This window comes from Calliopsis andreniformis, chromosome 7 (assembly GCF_051401765.1).
Source record: "Calliopsis andreniformis isolate RMS-2024a chromosome 7, iyCalAndr_principal, whole genome shotgun sequence".
NCBI lineage: Eukaryota > Metazoa > Arthropoda > Insecta > Hymenoptera > Andrenidae > Calliopsis > Calliopsis andreniformis.
In genome coordinates, this window is record NC_135068.1 from 2,174,678 (window position 1) to 2,195,423 (window position 20,746).

Below are 20,746 nucleotides of genomic sequence, written 5' to 3' on the forward strand. Positions count from 1 at the left end.
AATTTTTGTTTCTTCAAAGTAGTTTCAGCCGAAACTAGTGGTAAAGATGGACAAAATAAAAAGCTTCAATATTCAAAAATTCCAAGAAAAAAATTTTGAATTATGGAAATATCAAATGGAAATCATTTTTCGTGCCGCAAAAGTAATGAGTGTTGTAGACGGCACGAGGGTTCGACCGGTAGAAGGTGCAGTTTTGCAGAGCCAGTGGGATGATCTCAACGAGAAAGCAATCTCAACAGGTATGGAATTTGATCAGTTACAAACGGTCATGATCTGCAATACAGCCAGGGATATGTGGGATCGTCTCAAAGTTATACATGAGCAACGTCTGCAGTAAATAAGGTGGCACTGAAGCAGCAATTCTTCAATTACAAAATGTCTGAGACTGATATGATAGCCCAGTATATTGGCAAAGTAGAATCTCTAGCACAAAAGGATGTTGATGAACCAGTAGGAAATGTGGATAAAATAGCGAAAGCTTTGGATAGTCTTCTTACGAAGTATAATTCATTTGTTACCGCGTGGGACTCGTATGACAAAAAGTAACAAACCTTTGACAATGTAACATCAGGTTATTAAAGGGAGAACAACGTCTGTCTCAATTGGACGAAGCAACAACAGCATTTGCAGCAATAAAGATCAGTCATCCTAAAGACAAGAGTAAAAATCAAGAAACTCTGACAAAAAGAATAAAATATTTGCAAATAAAGAAGGTGTGGAATGTTATGTTTGCCAGAAAAAAGGTCATTATAAAGCTGAATGTCGCAAAAGGCTATGTAAACCTCAGAGACATACTCCTGAGTCTAAACATCAAGCTCTGAATGCTGAAATAAGGAACATGTTGGCTACCGATTGTGATGATGTATGGCTCGCTGACAGTGCTGCATTAAAGCACATGACTTCACGGAAAGAATGATTCTCAACACTGAAGCCTCTGGAAGATTGTGACATATCGGTCCAGATAGGAGACAACTCGTTTGTACGGGCAGAAGAAATTGGTTCCATCAAGCTTATGGCATTGGTAAATAGAACCTGAGAGTCACGTACGTTGGACTTAAGGGGGTACGATCAGATATATCAGAGCGGCGACATTACCGACAAAATTAGGCAAAAACAGGGGTTTACGGCCTCACACTTTTAGTCCTTATATGAGATGATTTTAAGCTGGGAATGGATTCATTCGAAAGAAAAAAGTTCAATGCAGCGCAGTCAACTCGCGATTTAACGAAATTCTACTGATATTTAGTAATACGAGTGTTGTAAAGTAGAGCAAAAATCTACCATTGACAGCTATGGAAATTTAAGCATTTTTATGTAATTTAGAGAGTGTTTTGAACGAAATCGCGAGTTGACTGCGCTGCGTTGTGCTTTTTTCTATCGAATGAACCCTTTCCCAGTTCAAAATGTTCTCATATAAGGACGAAAAGTGTCAGGCCGTAAAACCATACCACAGTATTGCTTTAGGCTGGGTTATCGATAAAACAGGCAAAAAATATGACAAATTTAGTTGGCCTTTTGCGAACCAGGCGGCGCCTAATTTGAAAGACTGCCGATGTGGAATCGGAATCTGTGATACCCAAATTGGCGATGCGAGTTACTGAAAATTTTCCCCTCCACTATACACACCACCTTAGGATTCGCGTGTGTATGAGCTCGGCGCTTCGGGCCACTTCGGACAGCTTCGGAAAGTCAAAAGAGAACGCGAATGTAAAGTGAACCTTACTCTCTCGTTCTTGAAATACTGTCAAGTTGCCGACAAACGGCGCGCGATATTTTCATTTGCCCATATTTATTGTGTCAGCATCGCCGACTTCTACGATCTCTGGAAATGCAGCCACTGTGACTACACCGGTTGTAAAGAGAATTAATACAAGAATTAATTTATTTGTTATCAATTTATTTATTTTTTTATTATTTTATTATCATTTTATTATGATAATGTTTTTTGGACCGCGGCCCTCTCCTCCCTCTCCTCTCCCGCCTCTCCCACCTCTCCCGCCTCTCCCGCCTCTTCCGCCTCTCCCACCTCTCCCGCCTCTTGCGCCTCTTGCGCCTCTTGTGCCTCTTGTGCCTCTTCTGTATTTGTAAAATTTTATTAGATGTTTCATTTTTTTTATCTGTAATAGAGAAAGTAAATAATCATAATGTTATGTAGTCTGAAATTGCGTATGTATCTAATTATAAATACGTACTTTTTGAGTAAAGCCAGCATTTCTGCTGGCGGCGGCGATCCTTGCCGTGGCGACGCAGACCGCGGCCGCGGCGTTGTCGTTCTTGTATTTTCTTTTTTCGATGGAGAGCAGTCCATTGCGTCTTCTTTGTTTGCCATCTAACAATAAATTAAAGAAATTGTTGTATCCTTTTCTTGAATTATTATTTATAATTCATAGACAAATTACAAAATCATGTTATAATTCATTGAAAATATGTCTTTACTTATCTCGAGGGTCGAATAATTCCTTTATCTTTAATTCGACGATTTATTTTCTCAAATAATTTTCGAGCACTTGTCTAGTCGCTGAATGCTGACTCGGGGACAGCCTCGAACATTACAACGTAACATCGTCCAATGACAAAAATCTAGTTTTTTATGATTTTCATCCTATCTGTTTCAGAATGGTAATAAAAAATTAAATACATATAATAATAATGTACATTTTTCATCGAAAATAAATTCATTATAAATCGGTTTCGTTGTGCTTAAATTTTCATCACAAATTTTATAGGATCCAACCGTAATTTTCTGACTTCTGTAAGTACAGGGTGTCAAAAAACTCAAACTAAGTTCAAAATTTATTGGAACTTCACTACCATTTTTCAATAGAACAGCTGAGTTCCTTCGACACTTGCGAGCTGACCAAAATACGAAATAAGGTTGGCAATACTAGATACAGATGAGCCGTATCGCCATGACAAGAGTTTTGAACGTGTATAAAAAAGGTACATAGATGTATAACAGATTTCATGCTAACTAATCATATTTCTCCTGTACATCGAACATAATGTAATAATTATATTTATTTTCAACATTACAGATAAAAGAGTTCACACAGGAGAAGTTTCAGCTTGCCACAGATGAACGATATCGTCACGACAGGAGTTACTGAAGTATGTAAAAGAGGTACGTAGATGTATAGGCGATTTCACACTAACTAATCATATTTCTCTTATAAATCACAAAAAATGTAATAATTATGTTTATTTTCAATATTATAGATAAATAATTGTGTTTATTTTTAACATGATAGAGAAAGAGTTCACACTACGCAAGTGGAAGAACGGCAGTAGGAACTTTGACCGGGGTCGTGACAGTAGCTACAGAGGCGGGAGAGACGGGCACCAAAATATCAAGTTTTATTTTTAAATAAAAAATTTTAAGACATGTACTGTTTAGTTATTTCAAACTAAATGTATTGTGTAATTATCGTTGTGATAGATCGTATCGATGTGGGCGAACAATGAATAATATGAATGTAGTGGTATTTAGAATGTGACACGTGTAAAATTTATACACATACAAATATCATGTGTCGCGTTTGATAAATACCACTACATTCTCACGATTCAATGCTATATTGAATCACTGAAAATATCTCAGCAATCGGAAACATTGCACGTGGCTCGTGCCGCTTGTAGGGATTTGAATAGTTGAATATAGCGTTTCAAGGGTGAGAGAGTAAGACTCATATTTGCACTCTCTCTACTTTCCGCAAATGTCCGAAATCGGTCGCGAAGCGTCGAGTTCATGTACGCATAGCTCGTATAGTAGTGTGTGCAATAGAGGGGGAAATTTTCTAAGCTACTTCCCCAATTCGAAATCATAGAAAGGCTCCATCTTGCGTTCATCAGGTAGCCACGTGTCTGTGGGTAATACTATTTTTGCAACGAAAACTGTAATAGCAGATACCGACCTGGCAATCTCGAAAAGTCACGCGACTACCATACCCCCTTAATGTTGCATATTATAATCTTACATTATCAAACCTTACAGTATCAAATCTAGAACGATTATTCCCACCAATATGTTCCACTGAATCGAATCTCGCGTTTTTGTATGACCATCCCCACCAGTTTATCTCTTCTAAACTATCGCTCTTATCATTCCCCCACATGACAAGATTCTACAGTCTCACTGCGTTTAGACACTAAGACAATAAGGTGAAGAGTTACATGATACACATGTATACGAATTACAACACATTTGTGATTCACAATCACAAGTGCATAGTATTACAGTAATGTTGCGGACGAGAGCCGTTTCGTCTACACAGACGAGAGCCGCGGTTTATCCCCACTACCTCGTTTGATACGTGCCGCGGAGAAACCAATTCTTGGAACCATCGCGTTCGAGCTCGACGCCCGAGAACAGGGATGTCATAAAAAACAACGATAGCATTAGGGATTTAAATAGGAAAAATTGAAGTTTCTTATTCGCAAACGGATTTTCACGCAAGTAACACCAATCGATTCCTTGTGCTCTCCCGATTAAAATGATGTCAAACACGACATGATTCCGATTATTTTTAACAAAAATACATAAAACTTGGTTTGTAGAACGAAAGGTCATGCCATTGCATTATGTAAACAGACCCGGGCGCGACTCTCGTCCGTGAGTGGTAGTCGATTTTAAGCACGACCATTCCCGAGCGCTGCTCTCGTCCGAGAATGGTAGTCGATTCTAAGGCACGACTAGACCCGAGCGCGACTCTCGTCCGTGAGTGGTAGTCGATTCGACGAGCGCGGCTTTCGTCGTAGGGCTAACTCCCTATTATTCCCTCATATTTTTGTGTTTAATTATTTAATGACTGAAATTATTAAGAAAATGAAAGCGTAATACAAAAAGTATGTATATAAGTTCCGTTTTAAATGTTTAGAAATTTTTATTTTTTTATTTTTAATATCTTCTTTCCGACATCGATTAAATATAATATACATAAATTCTGTTTATGTCATTTTTAGCTCGTAAAGAACTGATAGAAAAGTAAGTTTGACGATTCTCCGTAACCGTCGCAGGGTTCCAACCTTTATTATTTAAATATCTTTATTATAAATAATAGGAATCATGTCGTATTTGATATCATTTTTATCGGGAGAACACAAGGAATCGATTGGTGTTACTTGCGTGAAAATCTGTTTGCAAATAAGGAACTTCAATTTTTCCTATTAAATTCCTAATGCTATCCTTGTCTTTTTTGACGTCATTGATTTCGGGCATCAAGCTCGAGCATCGATGGTCGAGCGAGACCCTTTTTTTGCTTCTCCGGTCTTGTACCAATTATCTCGGCGACTGAGAACAAAGGAAGCCGAATCGACTACCAGTCGCGGACGAGAGTCACGACCAGACCCGAGAGCGGCTCTCGTCCGCAACATTACTGTACATTCTATCTTCTTTTCTTTCCTGCATGTTGTATTTGCTTGCAAAGGTAGGATTCTTAAAATGTATAAGCTTTGTGTGTTATAAAGTATTGTGAAATGTATATATGTATATGTATCTTAAATTTTTGCTATTGGTTTATTTTATATTTTTACAGATAATGCAATCCCTATGGAAGACAGTGGAGAGTTTTAAAGGACATTCAGTTGTCCAACGAACTGAACAAATTGGTCTACTTTTTTCTGTTTTCAGGTATGTATAATTTAAAGTAAGAAAAAATATCAATAAACATATAAGTACATAAGAATTATGTATAATAAATTATATGTAAGTCTATCTCATACTATAAATAATTTTAATATTTTCCAGATATTGAAACAAATTAATGAACAATCCATGGATTGAGAGGAAAAAAATACTGGAGAATCCTGAAGGACAATCAGTTGTCTAATGAACTGGGTAAATGGGTCTATTGTTTATATTTTTCAGGTATATGTAATTTAAAGTAAAAATATGTCATTGTATAGATTGGATTTTTATGCAATTTCATATCATCATAGTAGTTAAAAAAATGCAACCTAAATAAGAGTTTACTTTTTCTTCCAAATACTGTGATTTGGACTTTATTTTTTATATTTTCTATATTTTTGAGAATTAAATGCATTCTGTAACTTTCTACATATTCGAAATTTCCATAAGTGCATAAAAATTTACAGTCTATTCATAAGAATTATGCAGTTAACGTCATCTCGCTAAATATCAATTGTACAATTAATTGAAAATAATAAAAGATGTTATATACATACCTCGTGCATTTTCACTTATAATTTTGTATTTTTATTATACAAGATGTCCCAAAAATATTGGAGTTCCTTAAAAGGGGTGATTCGGGGGTTGATTTGAAACAACTTTTTCCTTAGCGAAAATGTTCTTCTAGGCTTCGTTAACGAGATATTAACAGAAAACCTCGACCAATCAGAGCGCGAGTATGCCGGTGGAGCGCCCGCGGTAGAGTAGGCTATGCGCTATGCGGCCGCGCTCGTACGCGAACAAGCGAGTCAGCACCAGTGGTGGGAAATCGCGAACTTCGAAGTCGATCGTCTCGAAAACGGTACGAGATATCGAAAAATGTTACTCTTGCTTTTTTACTTGTTATGGGTAAAGGAGCCGAAAAGGAAGAGTGGCACTTTTCGATATCTCGCTCCGTTGACGAGATATCGTCGACAAGAAGTCATAGCCTGCGTTAAATTTAAAAAATACTGATTACCGACAAATTAAATAAAACTCACCCTTTCGGTAATTCCTTTCCTTTCTTTTTAGAAACCTGTACCGCTAGGTCACTGTGCCGAGCCGGAACGTCTGCGGACGAAACGGTTGTATGGTAGGTCAGTATGGTAATCAGTATTTTTTAAATTTAACGCAGGCTATGACTTCTTGTCGACGATATCTCTCCAACGGAGCGAGATATCGAAAAGTGCCACTCTTCCTTTTCGGCTCCTTTACCCATAACAAGTAAAAAAGCAAGAGTAACATTTTTCGATATCTCGTACCGTTTTCGAGACGATCGACTCCGAAGTTCGCGATTTCCCACCACTGGTGCTGACTCGCTTGTTCGCGCACGAGCGCGGCCGCATAGCACGTAGCCTACTGTACTGCGGGCGCTTCACCGGTATACTCGCGCTCTGATTCGTCGGGGTTTTCTGTTAATATCTCGTTAACGAAGCCTCGAAGAACATTTTCGCTAAGGAAAAAGTTGTTTCAAATCAACCCCCGAATCACTCCTTTTAAGGAACTCCAACATTTTTGGGACACCCTGTATTTGTATAATTTAAGAGGTAAACCAAGGCAGATGTGAGCGTAATTTAAAAGGTTTTCATTAAAATTTTAATAAATTTGCACAATTTTAATGAAAAATTTTTAAATTGCGTTTTCACCTGCACTGGTTTGCTCACAATGAGTTAATCTTATTTGAAATACTTGATACGTGTACATATATTACACACACATGTGCTCATTCACATATTCATACGTTATAATTCTTCCCGAATCGGTACGCAGCGCTGCAAACATGACTTCAACTTTTAACATGGGAGTTTGGCCTTCCTAACCACCTTCAAGGGTCCGTGGGAGGACCGAGGGCAATCAGCTACAAAACAAAAAAGAGAGAACCAGCGTATGAGCTTTTGAAAGATCGCTCGCTACGTACGTACACGTTCGGTAGCTGGAACTCTCTCCCCTTGCCTGCGGTTTGCACGCCTTATATTTCCGCGGTGTCATAACTTTACTCGCAGGATCGCAGAATATCGCGGTGGCCGCCTCGTGGCCGCGGTGTGAACTAAGTCCGCCTGAGGCGGTCTCGAGTGGGGAGTTCCGGGTCTCCCTCTTACTCGTTACAACTGTAATAACCGAAAACAGTCATACGTTGTTTTTGCTGTGTCTATTATGAGCGCAACGGAATCTCCTACCGAGGACACCTTCGCTAGGTCATATATGCTAAACGACAACAGTTTTTGTGGATGAGACACAGGCTCGTCATAACTCCACTTTTAAATAATATCTAAGAAATAACTTATAACAGATAATTTTAAGTAACATTATTTCTTAAATATAATTGTTACGCTGATTTCTATGTTTGAAATTCAGTTGACAGTTTGTAAATGAATCTAAGCCTCCAAAATAATTTTTTCTGTAATTTTTCAGCTCATAAACTTTTGGTTTATGAGGTTTCACAGGACGCGGTGCCGGCGGCAAGCAAGCGTTGCCGAGGACGTCTTGCACTCGTTGCAAACAGTATGAAAGATTCAGTGTGAGGAACTCTTGCATTGATGAAAATGTAGCAAGTAAAGGTGGCTTACAAATCATTATTCTTCAATAGTTATTATTTACTATAAACAAACGATTGGAATTGTACCATAAATTATAGTTTAATCCACTAATTTTACACAAAAGTACCTTAGTTGAGTAAGAATTAGCCATTCCCTCATAATCTACAGGTGCCGGTTTCGAATCTCGTGGTAGCTTTTAATTTTTTTTGTTTTCAATTTTTATTTTAAATAATTCTAATTAAAGGAGGGGAGGGACCGTTATAACAATATATTTATTTTTAAATAAAAAATAATAAACATAACAATTTCGTTTCTTTGCTTCTAAATTTAACCCTTACAGGGTTAAAAAGTATAAATGAATGAATGAATGAACGAATAGCATGAATTTAATGAATTATTTATACTATATATATAAGTTTTACGATTTCACGCATTAGTATATATATGCCCATAATTATGAAAGTGGTCTGAATTGTATATTTCTTATTTTGGGATATTGATAAGATTACATTTGAATAAATTAGAAAATATTTCTATACTAAGTAACATTGTAATTTAGAATTTTATTAGTCTTGATGAATGAAAATTTATTATGAATGTGAAATTTTCTGTGAATCTCATACGAAAATGTTATTTTTAAAGTTTGAATTGACTTAGACCACTTTCATAATTATGGGCACATATGTATTGTTTAATGAAACAATAATCACGTGATACAATCAAGAGTATCACGAATGCGTGATACTCTTTCTTTCTCGCTCGCACCGTCCTTTTCGATATTCCGTACGAAGCAAAATATCGACTCGAGGCGTATTCAGTAGAGATTTACTGATGGATAAAATTGTAATTGATGTGGCAACAGCGTGATAGAAGTTTCCTACGATGCGATTTGGCAGTTATACTTTCGCACTTCTCATTTGTAATTCAACAAAATAACGCTAGATGCCACATTATCAAATGTCTCTGTGGAGCCTACCTCATAAAAGAATAAGCGGAAACAGGAAGCGAACGTCATCAAAAATTCAATTTACGCGCGTTATGTTTATTTGTTTGTTAATTCAACTGTTTAATTTGTTTATAGTAACGAGAAAAGAGAATTGGTTTTGAGATTGTGAGGAACAGTCGTGTATTTTGTGAGAAATTTAATATATACATTTATTTCATAAATATTGTAGTTTTTAATATAAAAGAATCGCTACAATATTTAATTGGTGACCGACGACGTGATCGGATACAAATAGATAATTAAATAATTTTTACAAATTTAACAAGAAAATGCCTCTTGATCGTTCTCCATTACGGCAGCCGGAATTTTCACCATCTAACTCGAGAACGGAAGATCCAACACAGGATCAAGCTCAAAATGATCCGGGAACTCAAGAAAGCGGTCAGCAACAAAATTCCGGTGCAATCAACGCAACCAGTTCCGTCAGACTTCCCCCGTTTTGGAAAGAAAATCCAGGACTTTGGTTCGCTCAAGTCGAGGCAGCGTTAAGCATTGCACGCATATCCAGTGATGACTCGAAGTACAGGTACGTGGTCGTACATTTAGACCAGAGCATCCTTCCAATGGTGTCAGACATCCTTATCGATCCACCTCAACAGAATAAATACCAAACGATAAAAAGTAGAATCATTAACGCTTTCGAAGAGACCAATGAATCCAAATTACGAAAATTAATGCATGGTTTAGAAATTTCTGAGGAAAAACCCTCTAATTTCCTACAAAAATTAAGAAATTTATCAAACGGCCAATGTAACGATTCAATACTACGTTCGTTATTCTTAGAAAGATTACCAGACAATATTCGAAGTATATTAGCCATCAGTGAAGTTTCTGACTTGCAGAAACTAGCCTTACAAGCGGATAAGATATATGAAATGTCAAAATCACATATCTCGGCAATTTCTTCTTCGACAAATACGGGCACACCTTCGTTATCCGATGTCCGTTACAAAGAGCTCAAAACAATGATAGAAGCATTAGCGGAAAATATTTACACACGTCGTTCAAAACAGAAACAAAATCGATTTAGACACAGAGCTAGATCTAATTCCCGAAATAGTAAATACTGTTTTTATCACCAAAATTTCGCCGAGAAAGCAAGGAAATGCACCCCACCTTGTTCTTGGAGACAAGCTCCAAATCAGGCAGCATCGACGCATACGGAAAACTAGTAAAGTCATCGGTATCAGAGGCAGTTCCGGATGACTATTCAAAGAATCGCCTCATTATTGTAGATAGGAAAACGAAAACACGTTTTCTAGTTGATACCGGAGCTGATATTTCTGTAATTCCAGTAAAGGGTTTTAAAGGAACGCGTAAACAAGACGACTTAAAATTATATGCCGCAAATGGTACAGTCATAAATACTTTCGGTCATAAACTTCTATCCATCGATTTCGGTCTACACCGAGAATTCACATGGGAATTCATAATCGCAGATACTTCCAAGGCTATTTTAGGAGCTGATTTCCTAAAACATTATAATCTTCTTGTTGATTTGAAACGGAAAAGGTTACTGGATGGGATCACATTTTTAAGTTCCCCAGCTTACACCACATCCAAATCTTACGTTACCTTATCGACAGTTAACGAAGCCGGAAAATTTTCATCTCTCCTGAAAGAATTTATTGACATTACGAAACCTTTAGGAAAACGTGGATGTAAACATCATGTTACACATCACATTCTTACTACTGGACCTCCAATTTATGAACCAGCTCGCAGACTCACACCAGAGAAGTTACAAATCGCGAAGAAGGAATTTGAAAAGATGATGAAAGAAGGCATCTGCGTTCCCTCTTCCAGTTCTTGGGCGAGTCCACTGCACATGGTTAAGAAGAAGACGGGAGATTGGCGTACATGTGGTGACTATAGAAGGTTAAACAAAGCTACCATCCCGGACAAATACCCCATACCTCATCTCCACGATTTCACACACCGACTACACGACTGTAAAATTTTTACAACGTTAGATCTTACACGCGCATATTATCAGATCCCAATTGCCACAGAAGATCAACCAAAAACTGCAGTCATCACACCTTTTGGCCTTTTCGAATTCAAAGTCATGACTTTTGGTCTCTGTAATGCCGCACAATCATTCCAAAGATTCATGGACACAGTTCTACGTGGACTGGATTTTTGCTACTGTTATATTGACGACATCCTCATCGCTTCGAAAGACCTTGTCGAACACAAAATTCATCTAAGAAAAGTTTTTCAAAGGCTTAAAGATTTTGGTATAAGCATAAATATTGCAAAATGCGTCACTTACCTCGGATATACAGTATCTGAACAGGGACTTAAACCTCTTCCTGACAAAGTTGAAGCCATTAAAACTTTCCCCACTCCGAAGAATATTTCTGAACTCCGTCGTTTTCTCGGAATGATCAACTTTTACAGGAGATTCATCAAGAATGCTGCGACTGCTCAAGCTCCACTCAACGCTCTGCTGGGTAATGCTAAAAGAAAGGACAAAAGATTAATTTCCTGGACGCCTGAGTTACTCCAAGCCTTTAACTATTGTAAAAATCAGTTAGCCGACGCTACTTTATTGGCTCATCCTATTGCTGATGTTCCTTTAGAAATTCGTACAGATGCATCGGATATCGCCATTGGCGCCGTTCTTCAACAATTCCATGAAGGTAATTGGTTTCCTTTAGCATTTTTCTCTAAAAAATTAAATGACACTCAGAAAAATTATAGCACCTATGACAGAGAATTACTAGCTATTTACAGCAGCATTAAATTTTTTAAACATCAAATAGAAGGTCGACAATTGACGATACGCACTGACCACAGACCTTTAACTTTTGCTTTTTCTCAAAAGTCTTCAAAAGTTTCTCCACGGCAAGCAAGACAACTCGATTACATTTGCCAATTTTCCACGAACATTGTTCATATTGCCGGTCAATCTAATATTATTGCTGATACTCTTTCGCGAGTAGAATCAATAAATATGCCTACTGTTGTTACTATTGACGAATTACTAAAGGAACAACAGAAGGATCAGGAGTTACAAAATATCTTACAAGCAACAAACTCTTCACTGAAGCTTTGCGGTCTACGCGTAGATAATTCGGATTCTCTATTGTATTGTGACACATCCGGAGAAGACATTAGACCTTACGTACCCATCTCTTTACGGAAACAGATTTATACACAAGTACATAATCTTTCACATCCTAGTGGAAGAGTTACATTAAAATTAATCTCACAAAGATTTGTTTGGCCACTTATGAGGAAAAACATAAAAGATTGGACACGTTCCTGTCTCCCATGTCAAAGAAGTAAAATTCATAGACATGTGAAAAACGTACCAACACAATTTCCAGTTCCAAACTCTCGTTTCGAACATATTCACATGGATATTGTTGGACCTCTTCCTATTTCCCATGGTTTTAAATATTGTTTAACTATCATCGATAGATTTACTCGATGGCCAGAAGCTATTCCAATCATTGACATTTCTGCTGACACTGTAGCTACTGCATTTTTTAATAATTGGATATGCAGATTTGGTTCTCCAGCCACAATTTCTACAGATCGAGGAAGTCAATTTGAATCACAACTCTTCCAAAGCTTGTGTAAACTTATTGGAGCAAATAGAATTCGGACTACGGCTTACCATCCTGCTGCCAATGGTTTAATTGAACGCTGGCACAGATCTCTTAAAAACGCCATAATTTGTCATGCAAATACTAAATGGACGGACGTTCTTCCAACCGTTTTATTAGGTTTACGGACCTGCATCAAAGAGGATTTAAGGATTTCAACAGCAGAACTTGTTTATGGAAAATCATTAAGAATTCCTGGTGATTTCTTCTACGATTCTGATTTCCATCCTCCATCTGAAATATTCATAAACAAATTCAAGGAATATATGCAAGAAGTCCGACCTGTTCCTACCTCACATCATTCTAAAAGAAAACCTTTCAGATTTAACGGATTAAATACCTGTTCTCACGTATTTGTACGAGTTGATGCTACAAGAGGATCTTTAGACGCACCTTATGAAGGACCTTTTGAAGTTATAAATAGGAATTCAGATTTAGTTTATACCGTTAAATGTAATGATAATTTAGTTACAGTTTCCACTGAAAGGCTTAAACCGGCTTATTTTGAAGAAATTCCCACAGAAGTCGTTGAAATACCTACAGCAGAAAATGATCATCAACCTTCATCCTCGCGGTATGCAACGAAAACATACCCTGGGAAGAAGAAACTCTCATTTGCGTAGGTTACTAGGAGGGGAGTACTGTGGAGCCTACCTCATAAAAGAATAAGCGGAAACAGGAAGCGAACGTCATCAAAAATTCAATTTACGCGCGTTATGTTTATTTGTTTGTTAATTCAACTGTTTAATTTGTTTATAGTAACGAGAAAAGAGAATTGGTTTTGAGATTGTGAGGAACAGTCGTGTATTTTGTGAGAAATTTAATATATACATTTATTTCATAAATATTGTAGTTTTTAATATAAAAGAATCGCTACATCTCATGTATAAATTATATGTTTTCACTAATATCCGTTTCTTCGCAACAGCGCTTCGATCGATTCGGAGTAGGCCCCGAAGGAGTCTGCCCCCTTAACTGCTCTTTTCGGCCGATTCTCGAAGGCGACGCCTCCTTTCTCCCTCGCATGTCACTTCTCTCCGCGGCGGCCCTAGTGCTCGGAAGGCCTCAGGCGCGTGCCATAAGAATTGCGTGTGGCGCATTGGGGCGACGACACTTATATTAATAGATTTCCACATCACCCATGAGGTACTATTGTTGATGCGTTTTTTTTTTGTCAGTGGTATCCCCTGTAGGCCTATTCCACTGTCACGCGTTGATAATTTGGAAAATCGCGAAAAAAATAAATATAGAAAAATTATTATTAAAATATTGTCAAAATCTCACTTAAGGTTTGGTAAAACTAGATTTTCGAGCACGCTTAGACGTGCTTGGTAAACTAGAAATATCAATGGGGAGTCTGGACGTCGCTGTTCGCATCAAAGACGAAAGCGAGGAATCGTTTAGAAGTGTGCGCTGTTCTGTCTTGACACTTCGCATTTTCGAGAACGAACATTCGCACAAATATGTTGATCCGAACATTGAGAGAAGTCGGAACGCAAAATTTTTAAGACAGGGATACGTTGATTCATCCAGAATTTTAAAGAATTCGGCTCCTGTTTCTTGCCTCGTTTTTAAAGAAATATCGTGCTGAAGATCGCACAGTTCTTCTTGATACTCGAGGTCTTGTTCTTCGATTCTCACGGTGAGGGGATTCTCAAGGAGAATTAGATCATTTTTAAGCGAATCGAAGTCAGTGAAACGCTTATTAAACTGGTCTATCACCGAACGAAGAATATGAAAATGATCAGCAAAATCACACTCATCACCGAATTCTTCGAAGATTAATTTGGACGTGAGGAAAAAGAAACAGTTTTTTTCTTCGAGATGATGTTGAAAAACAGTTAGCCTTCTACGGAAGGAATCGACGTGGCTATATAATTCTGAAATTCTTTCGGTAGGCTTTTGAAGTTTTAAATTTAATCTGTTTAAATGGCTAGTGAGATCAACTACAAATGAGAGTTCACAAAGGAAGCTCACATCTGTTAATAACGAAGAATATTCGACCGAATTTATACTTGGATTTTCTTGCAAAAAAAGAAAAATTTCTTTTCTCATAGCAAAAAATTTAGTCAAAGATTTCGCTGCACTCAGCCAGCGAACTTCACAATGGAGGGGAACATCAGTATAAACAGCATTATGCGTTTCAAGAAATTCAATAAATTTCCTATGAGAAAGAAATTTATTGCCGCCCTTAATAGAATTGATTATCTTTGTAACCAGTTCCATGGCGAAAGATAATTTAATTTCTTTTCCGCATAACGCTTCTTGATGAATGATACAGTGTATCATTGGAAACTTGAAATCACGATTTTTGAATTGCCCATACAGTCCTATCTTGGTACCTGTCATGGTTTTTGCACCATCGGTTAACACTGCAGAGCATTTAGAAAAGTCAGTTCTAAACTTTCGAAGAGTGTTCTCTACTGCACTGAAGAGATCTACACCTGTCGTTGTACCATGTAAAGGCACGAAATCTAAAAGCTCCTCGACATACGAGAAATCACTTTGTACAATTCGAGCGAAAATGCTCAATTGACTAATATGTCGGTTATCGGTGCTTTCGTGCAAACGTACGGAAAAATAACGACAGGTGTTTAGAAGTGCAGATAATTTCTCTTCGATAGATAAACTAATATCCGAAATTCGGGAAGCCACGGTTTTATCACTAAGTGGGATGCTCGCAGCTTCTTCAAATGAAATTGAATTTCCGAAGGCTGAAACCGCTTCAGTGAGACATTTCTTTACGAAATCGCCTTCAGTGAATGGTTTACCCTTCTTCGCTATTAAAAGGGAAATAGCGTAGGAAGCTAAGCGAGCTTTTTCAGAAGAAGATTAAGCCTCAGCAATATTTGTACGATTTTCTGTATTTACTAATTTGAGCCCCTCAATTAATTCAAACTTCTCGCACATGGGGCATACTGTCACGTATGGCGACTCGAAAAGTGACGCTCAATGTTACTCTTTTGTTTAGGAAAGTGTCGCATTAGTTTTTACGTCTGTAACGAAACTTCCGTAACGAAAGTGCAATATTTTAACTGCATGTGAAGATGTCGCAAGAGCAGACTTATTGTCAAAATTTCGATAAGGTATGGGAAAACTTGTATTTTACTAAGATTGGCAATCGTACGATGTGTTTGCTTTGCGGATTTGAGCCAACTCTTGTGAAAAAGTGTAACATCGAGCGTCACTTCTCGAGTCGCCACGCGCGACAATATGCCTCATATGAGTGCTGCAAGAAATTTGAATTCATTAGTGATTATTATTTTTTAAATCTAACGCAGACTACTTTCAACGTTTCTATCTTCAACGTGAATTCTTTCTTGTTCGGAGTACAACTGTAGCGCCTAGCGCGTACCCAACACTACCGCTGTCGCTCGGGCGGCAAACTCGTGCTCTCATTGGCCGGTGTTTTTCGTTAATAACTCGTTAACGAAGCCTCATCTTACATTTTCGCTAAGGAAAAAGTTGTTTCAAATCACCACCTGAATCACCCCTTGTAAGGAACTGCGACATTTTTGTTACACCCTGTATAAAATCTATTACCTACTGTTATATGCTCAATGCTTCGCGGAACCTGAACTCATACGCGGATGACCCTGTAGTTTTACGGAGGACTGCACTGAGAGTACCATATGAACTATTACTTACTTTTGTTCTTACAATATTTCGTGCTTCAATCCCATCGCGATAATGCCGCGACAGAATTCACGGCCATCTCCGAGAGAGCTCGAAAAATTTGCGAAGAACTAGATGTTGAATTTAAACATCCTCGAGTGGTGGCAAGGCAGACCCACTGATCAAATCATCCGTCTGACATTGTAGAAGAATTTTTCAGAATATCGATCTTCATTCCATATTTAGACTCTCTGATTTCATCTCTGAGAGATCGATTTTCTTCTATGCACAAAAAAGCATTTTCGCTTATGCAGCTCCAACCAGAGAACATGAGAAAATTAAACAAATCTTCATTTCTATCTTTACGGAGGTATTCTCCAGAATTTTATTACTGAAGCTATCACGTGGTACGAGATATGTAAGGCCAATGATGTGAGTGATGAATCCCTTGAGTATACCGGTTTGATTGCTCAAACCACCCCGTTTTACTCAGCTGTATGCGAGGCAATCAAGACTGATCTGACTATTCCAGCGAAAACATGCAGTGTTGAGCGCTCATTTAGTACGTTACGGCGGGTCAAAACATGGAATCGGTCTACGATGGGAGATGCGAGACTGAGCGGTCTGTGCATACGTAGCGTTCATAGAAAAAGAATAGAGAACGACACTGAATTTGTTGACAATGTATTAAACAATTTTGGTCAACAACCTAGACGTCTGTAGTTTTTATTCAAGCAGTAATTTTTCATAATTTTTTTTAGTAATGAATAAAAAATTTATTTAAAAAGAATACTTAATATTTTTTGTTGTGTATCTTCAAAACTCATGATTGGAACAATTTCTTAAATTATATGATAGCATTTCAAAAGCTTTAAGTCGTTTAAATGTTTAGTTAAGACAACTGAAAAAGCTCTTGGAAAAAAGATACCAACCTAATTACTAGTAAAGGTATATTAATATTTCTTTATAATTCTTTAAAAGAAAACGATTCCAATATTTCTAACGAAATATTACAATCTATTCAAATACGAATTAATGAAAGAGAAAAACCGTATTTGATTTCACTCATAAAGTATTTACAAAATCCACACTTTTTATCAAAAGAAAAAGAAGTTGATCTTCCGATTTCTTCAAGCTCTGTCATAAAAAACTGCGACGAGAATTTATGATCAGACTATTTAGTAGTATTCAAACGAGACAAGCTGTTATATTAGAAACAGATGAGAATTGTGAGGATGCTGATGATGTTGTTATCAACGATAATATATTAACTACAAACACAGAGCAGCTGAGCAGACGATTAGGCGGTGCCATCAAGAGATCAGAAAAAGTTTGTAGTCCTACTGTAACAACCTGCGACGATTTCAATAATCTAATTAATTAGACAATTTCCAGTCATAACGTTAAGAATAAAAATAAGTATTAAAATAGATATGTATATGTGACACTAATTCCAACCTAGAACCATATCCTAATCTCAAGTTTCTAATTCAAACAATCGCGCCAGCGACGCGCAATATATATACGCAGAAGCAATAGGACCCTTCCATCCACGTATGCGCATAACATCATCCAAGCAACATCCTATGACAGTCTTCTCCGCAGGCGCTGACGACAGAATGGCGACAGGATGATGATACCGCAGACGTATCAGGAAGCGAGCCTCTCGGCACGCATGCGCGAATACTATCACGCGTATGCGCCAAGACATCGGAGCCTATTAGGAGCGAGTATCCTGCAACGGTTCCGATCCACGCATGCGCGACACAACACTTCTCCTATGCTGAGGGGAATTACTAGCTCCAAAAGAAAGAGACAACCTCCGAGGATAAATATGGCGGCGCCAGCCACAGCAAAGCATTCTGGAGTTCGAGGTTCTGAAGAACACGCAATCACACTGATCCTAAACCTCTCCGAGGCAGCTTTATCCAGCTCATTGATTACCACTACGAGGCAGCTTTATCCAGCTCATTGATTACCACTACGAGGCAGCTTTATCCAGCTCATTGATTACCACTACGAGGCAGCTTTAACCAGCTCCTTGGAACCTCCACATCAAGGCAGCTTTAGTCAGCTCTTTGATTACCGACCAAGGCAGTTTTAACCAGCTCCTTGGCATATCGTCGATCCTTATTGATTATAATCCGACACTGCCATCTGCCCTACAGACCTGTTCTACAGACTGAATTAGTAATAATACTAGCGTTAGTTATCTTAAGTTTAACCGTTAACTGTATAGATGTAGTTAATTAATTCTGTTATACATTAATCTAAGAAAAATCCTAGTCTATGAAATTAAGCCTCTCTATCCATGAACATTCTATGTACAACGAAGTCAGATCGGTACACTAGTGTAAACAATTCCAACCAGATATTGAGGAAGGAAATGCTCATTTTTGAAGGCGCTTACAAAAATTATATAATGCCTTAAAAACTATTCAGCCAAGATCGACTGCGAACGAGCGTGTATTTTCTAGTTTCTTAGATTTCTGTACAAAAAAGAGAATTACGTTAGGAGATCTATATAGAGTGTATCTATTCTATAAGTTTAAATAAATTTAAATAAACATTTGACATGTTTCTTTTTTGGTATAAGTAAATACTAGATTCATAACTATGTATGTATAAAAAATAAAATAAATCCGGAGTCCTGAGAATTTCGAATCCCGGGATTGAAAAAATGGGCCGGAGAAAGTGAAACGCTATTAACAAGATGCATAAATGATAGTAGGTAATTATAAAAAAAGGTTTCGATTCATTTGTTTTTGTTTAATCAGGCTTTGATGTCTTCTCTATTAGTACTCAAAACAATAACAATTGGATTCAATCTCTCGTCACAAAGTCTATGGCATCTAAGGGTTAAACAATAATTATAATAATAATTCACTATTCAGTAAGTTCAATATTTAATTTGAAGTTACATAATATTTACTGCTAATAATGATAAATATTTGTAGATTTATTTTGCGAAAGATATGTGGGAAACATACCCTAATGGAAAAAAAATTGACTAAAGCAAAATGCAGTCCCTACAATATTCTATAAGAATACCAACAAAGAACTGTATATTATTTAAAAAGGTAAACCTTTATGGTTTAATTCTATTTTTTATACATATTATTTGCAATGATTAAGTTGAAGAAAAAAAACTAAAAGTTTTCTGCTATATTATTACATTAATAACAATTGTCACATATGTACACAGATGAATCGCAGGAGTATTTATCCGAAAATATCGTACATGAGAAAATGGATGTAGAAAACAATACAATTGCTTAACACACTTCAGACAGTACTATCATTGAAAGAAGTTAAGAACGGAACGAAACTGCAGCATGTTGTACATAAAATACTCATAATGCAGAATGTATAGAAGTACAAATACGCCTTACTAAGCTAGAGAAGATTTTAGCAAACAAGAAACGGTCAAGAGATTATTATTACATAAGAAAGTGGAATGAAGAAAAAGATTGAAAGATTGAAAAAGACAGTGTTTAACAATAAAATGGAAAAATCTGTAATTAGTATTTTTAATCAAGATCAATTGAGGGTTTGTATAAGAAGGTTCCTTGTGGATGCAATAACACGATAAAAAATGAATTGAAATTGCGATTTTCGTGTGGTAGTGCGGGTTACTGTTGAGAAAAAATTAAGTTATGGTCGGTAATGCAGCATGCGAAGAAACATAGGGTATAAGTGTGCTCTCTAGTTGCAGATACTTATAAGCGTTCTCGCTGCTGCCTCTCTCGAGAACAGGTACGTACTTTATGTGAAAACGTGCTAGCAAAGAACAGGGTCTCTAAAATAGAAAAATCTTTTATTTCAAATTGCTACTAGGTTACAAAAAATAAGAAATGGAAACGGAATATAATATAAATAAATACGGTATTACGCCATTCAGCGGAGAAGAATTCAGGAATTGGCTATTTAGAATCAAATTAGTTCTTGGCCAACAAAGTTTAAAAGAAATCTTAAAAGAGAGTTTTCAAGTAATTGAAGAAAACGCAATAATTAAGGATGCTATAGCAAGAAATGTAATAGTCCAATGCGTTTCTGATAGCCATCTCGAGCTAATAAAGGAATGTAAAATCGCTGGAAAAATAATCAAGAAGCTCAAAGAAAACTTCCAACGTACCGGTATTGCGTCGCAACTATTGTTTCGTACTTACATTAAAATATAATGAAGATGACAAAATAGAAGACTTCTTTATAACATTTAATAAGATGGTAAGAGAATAAAGAGTAGATCATATGATGAAGGGCTCAAGAAAGCAGAGGAGCAGAGGTGTTATCATCATAGGCACGGCGG

At 37.2% G+C, this 20,746-nt stretch overlaps 3 protein-coding genes across 11 annotated transcripts; all 3 read right to left on the reverse strand.

Moving 5' to 3' along the window:
- Positions 1-1,763: 1,763 nt before the first annotated feature.
- On the reverse strand, positions 1,764-4,112 carry LOC143181882 (uncharacterized). Its single transcript, XM_076382540.1, has 3 exons — positions 3,985-4,112; positions 2,193-2,364; positions 1,764-2,117 (listed from the first exon to the last, which is right to left on the reverse strand). The coding sequence occupies exons 1-3, from the start codon at positions 4,110-4,112 to the stop codon at positions 1,923-1,925; spliced, it is 495 nt and encodes a 164-aa protein (XP_076238655.1). The 3' UTR covers positions 1,764-1,922.
- Positions 4,113-9,324: 5,212 nt separating this feature from the next.
- LOC143181602 (uncharacterized) lies at positions 9,325-13,750 on the reverse strand. 9 transcript variants are annotated; one of them, XM_076382115.1, is made up of 10 exons: positions 13,163-13,750; positions 12,834-13,056; positions 12,526-12,744; positions 11,481-11,667; positions 11,248-11,411; positions 11,122-11,155; positions 10,906-11,027; positions 10,781-10,820; positions 10,574-10,676; positions 10,443-10,488 (listed from the first exon to the last, which is right to left on the reverse strand). In XM_076382115.1, exons 3-5 carry the CDS (start codon positions 12,600-12,602, stop codon positions 11,331-11,333), a joined length of 345 nt encoding a protein of 114 aa, XP_076238230.1. In that variant the 5' UTR covers positions 12,603-12,744; positions 12,834-13,056; positions 13,163-13,750; the 3' UTR covers positions 10,443-10,488; positions 10,574-10,676; positions 10,781-10,820; positions 10,906-11,027; positions 11,122-11,155; positions 11,248-11,330. The 9 variants fall into 9 exon arrangements, with proteins under 9 accessions (XP_076238229.1, XP_076238225.1, XP_076238230.1 ...); XM_076382113.1 differs by having other exon boundaries at positions 10,898-11,027; XM_076382116.1 differs by having other exon boundaries at positions 10,898-11,155; positions 11,248-11,390.
- A 356-nt stretch (positions 13,751-14,106) lies between these two features.
- LOC143181883 (general transcription factor II-I repeat domain-containing protein 2A-like) lies at positions 14,107-15,732 on the reverse strand. Its single transcript, XM_076382541.1, has 2 exons — positions 15,678-15,732; positions 14,107-15,629 (listed from the first exon to the last, which is right to left on the reverse strand). The coding sequence occupies exons 1-2, from the start codon at positions 15,730-15,732 to the stop codon at positions 14,107-14,109; spliced, it is 1,578 nt and encodes a 525-aa protein (XP_076238656.1).
- Positions 15,733-20,746: the final 5,014 nt, after the last annotated feature.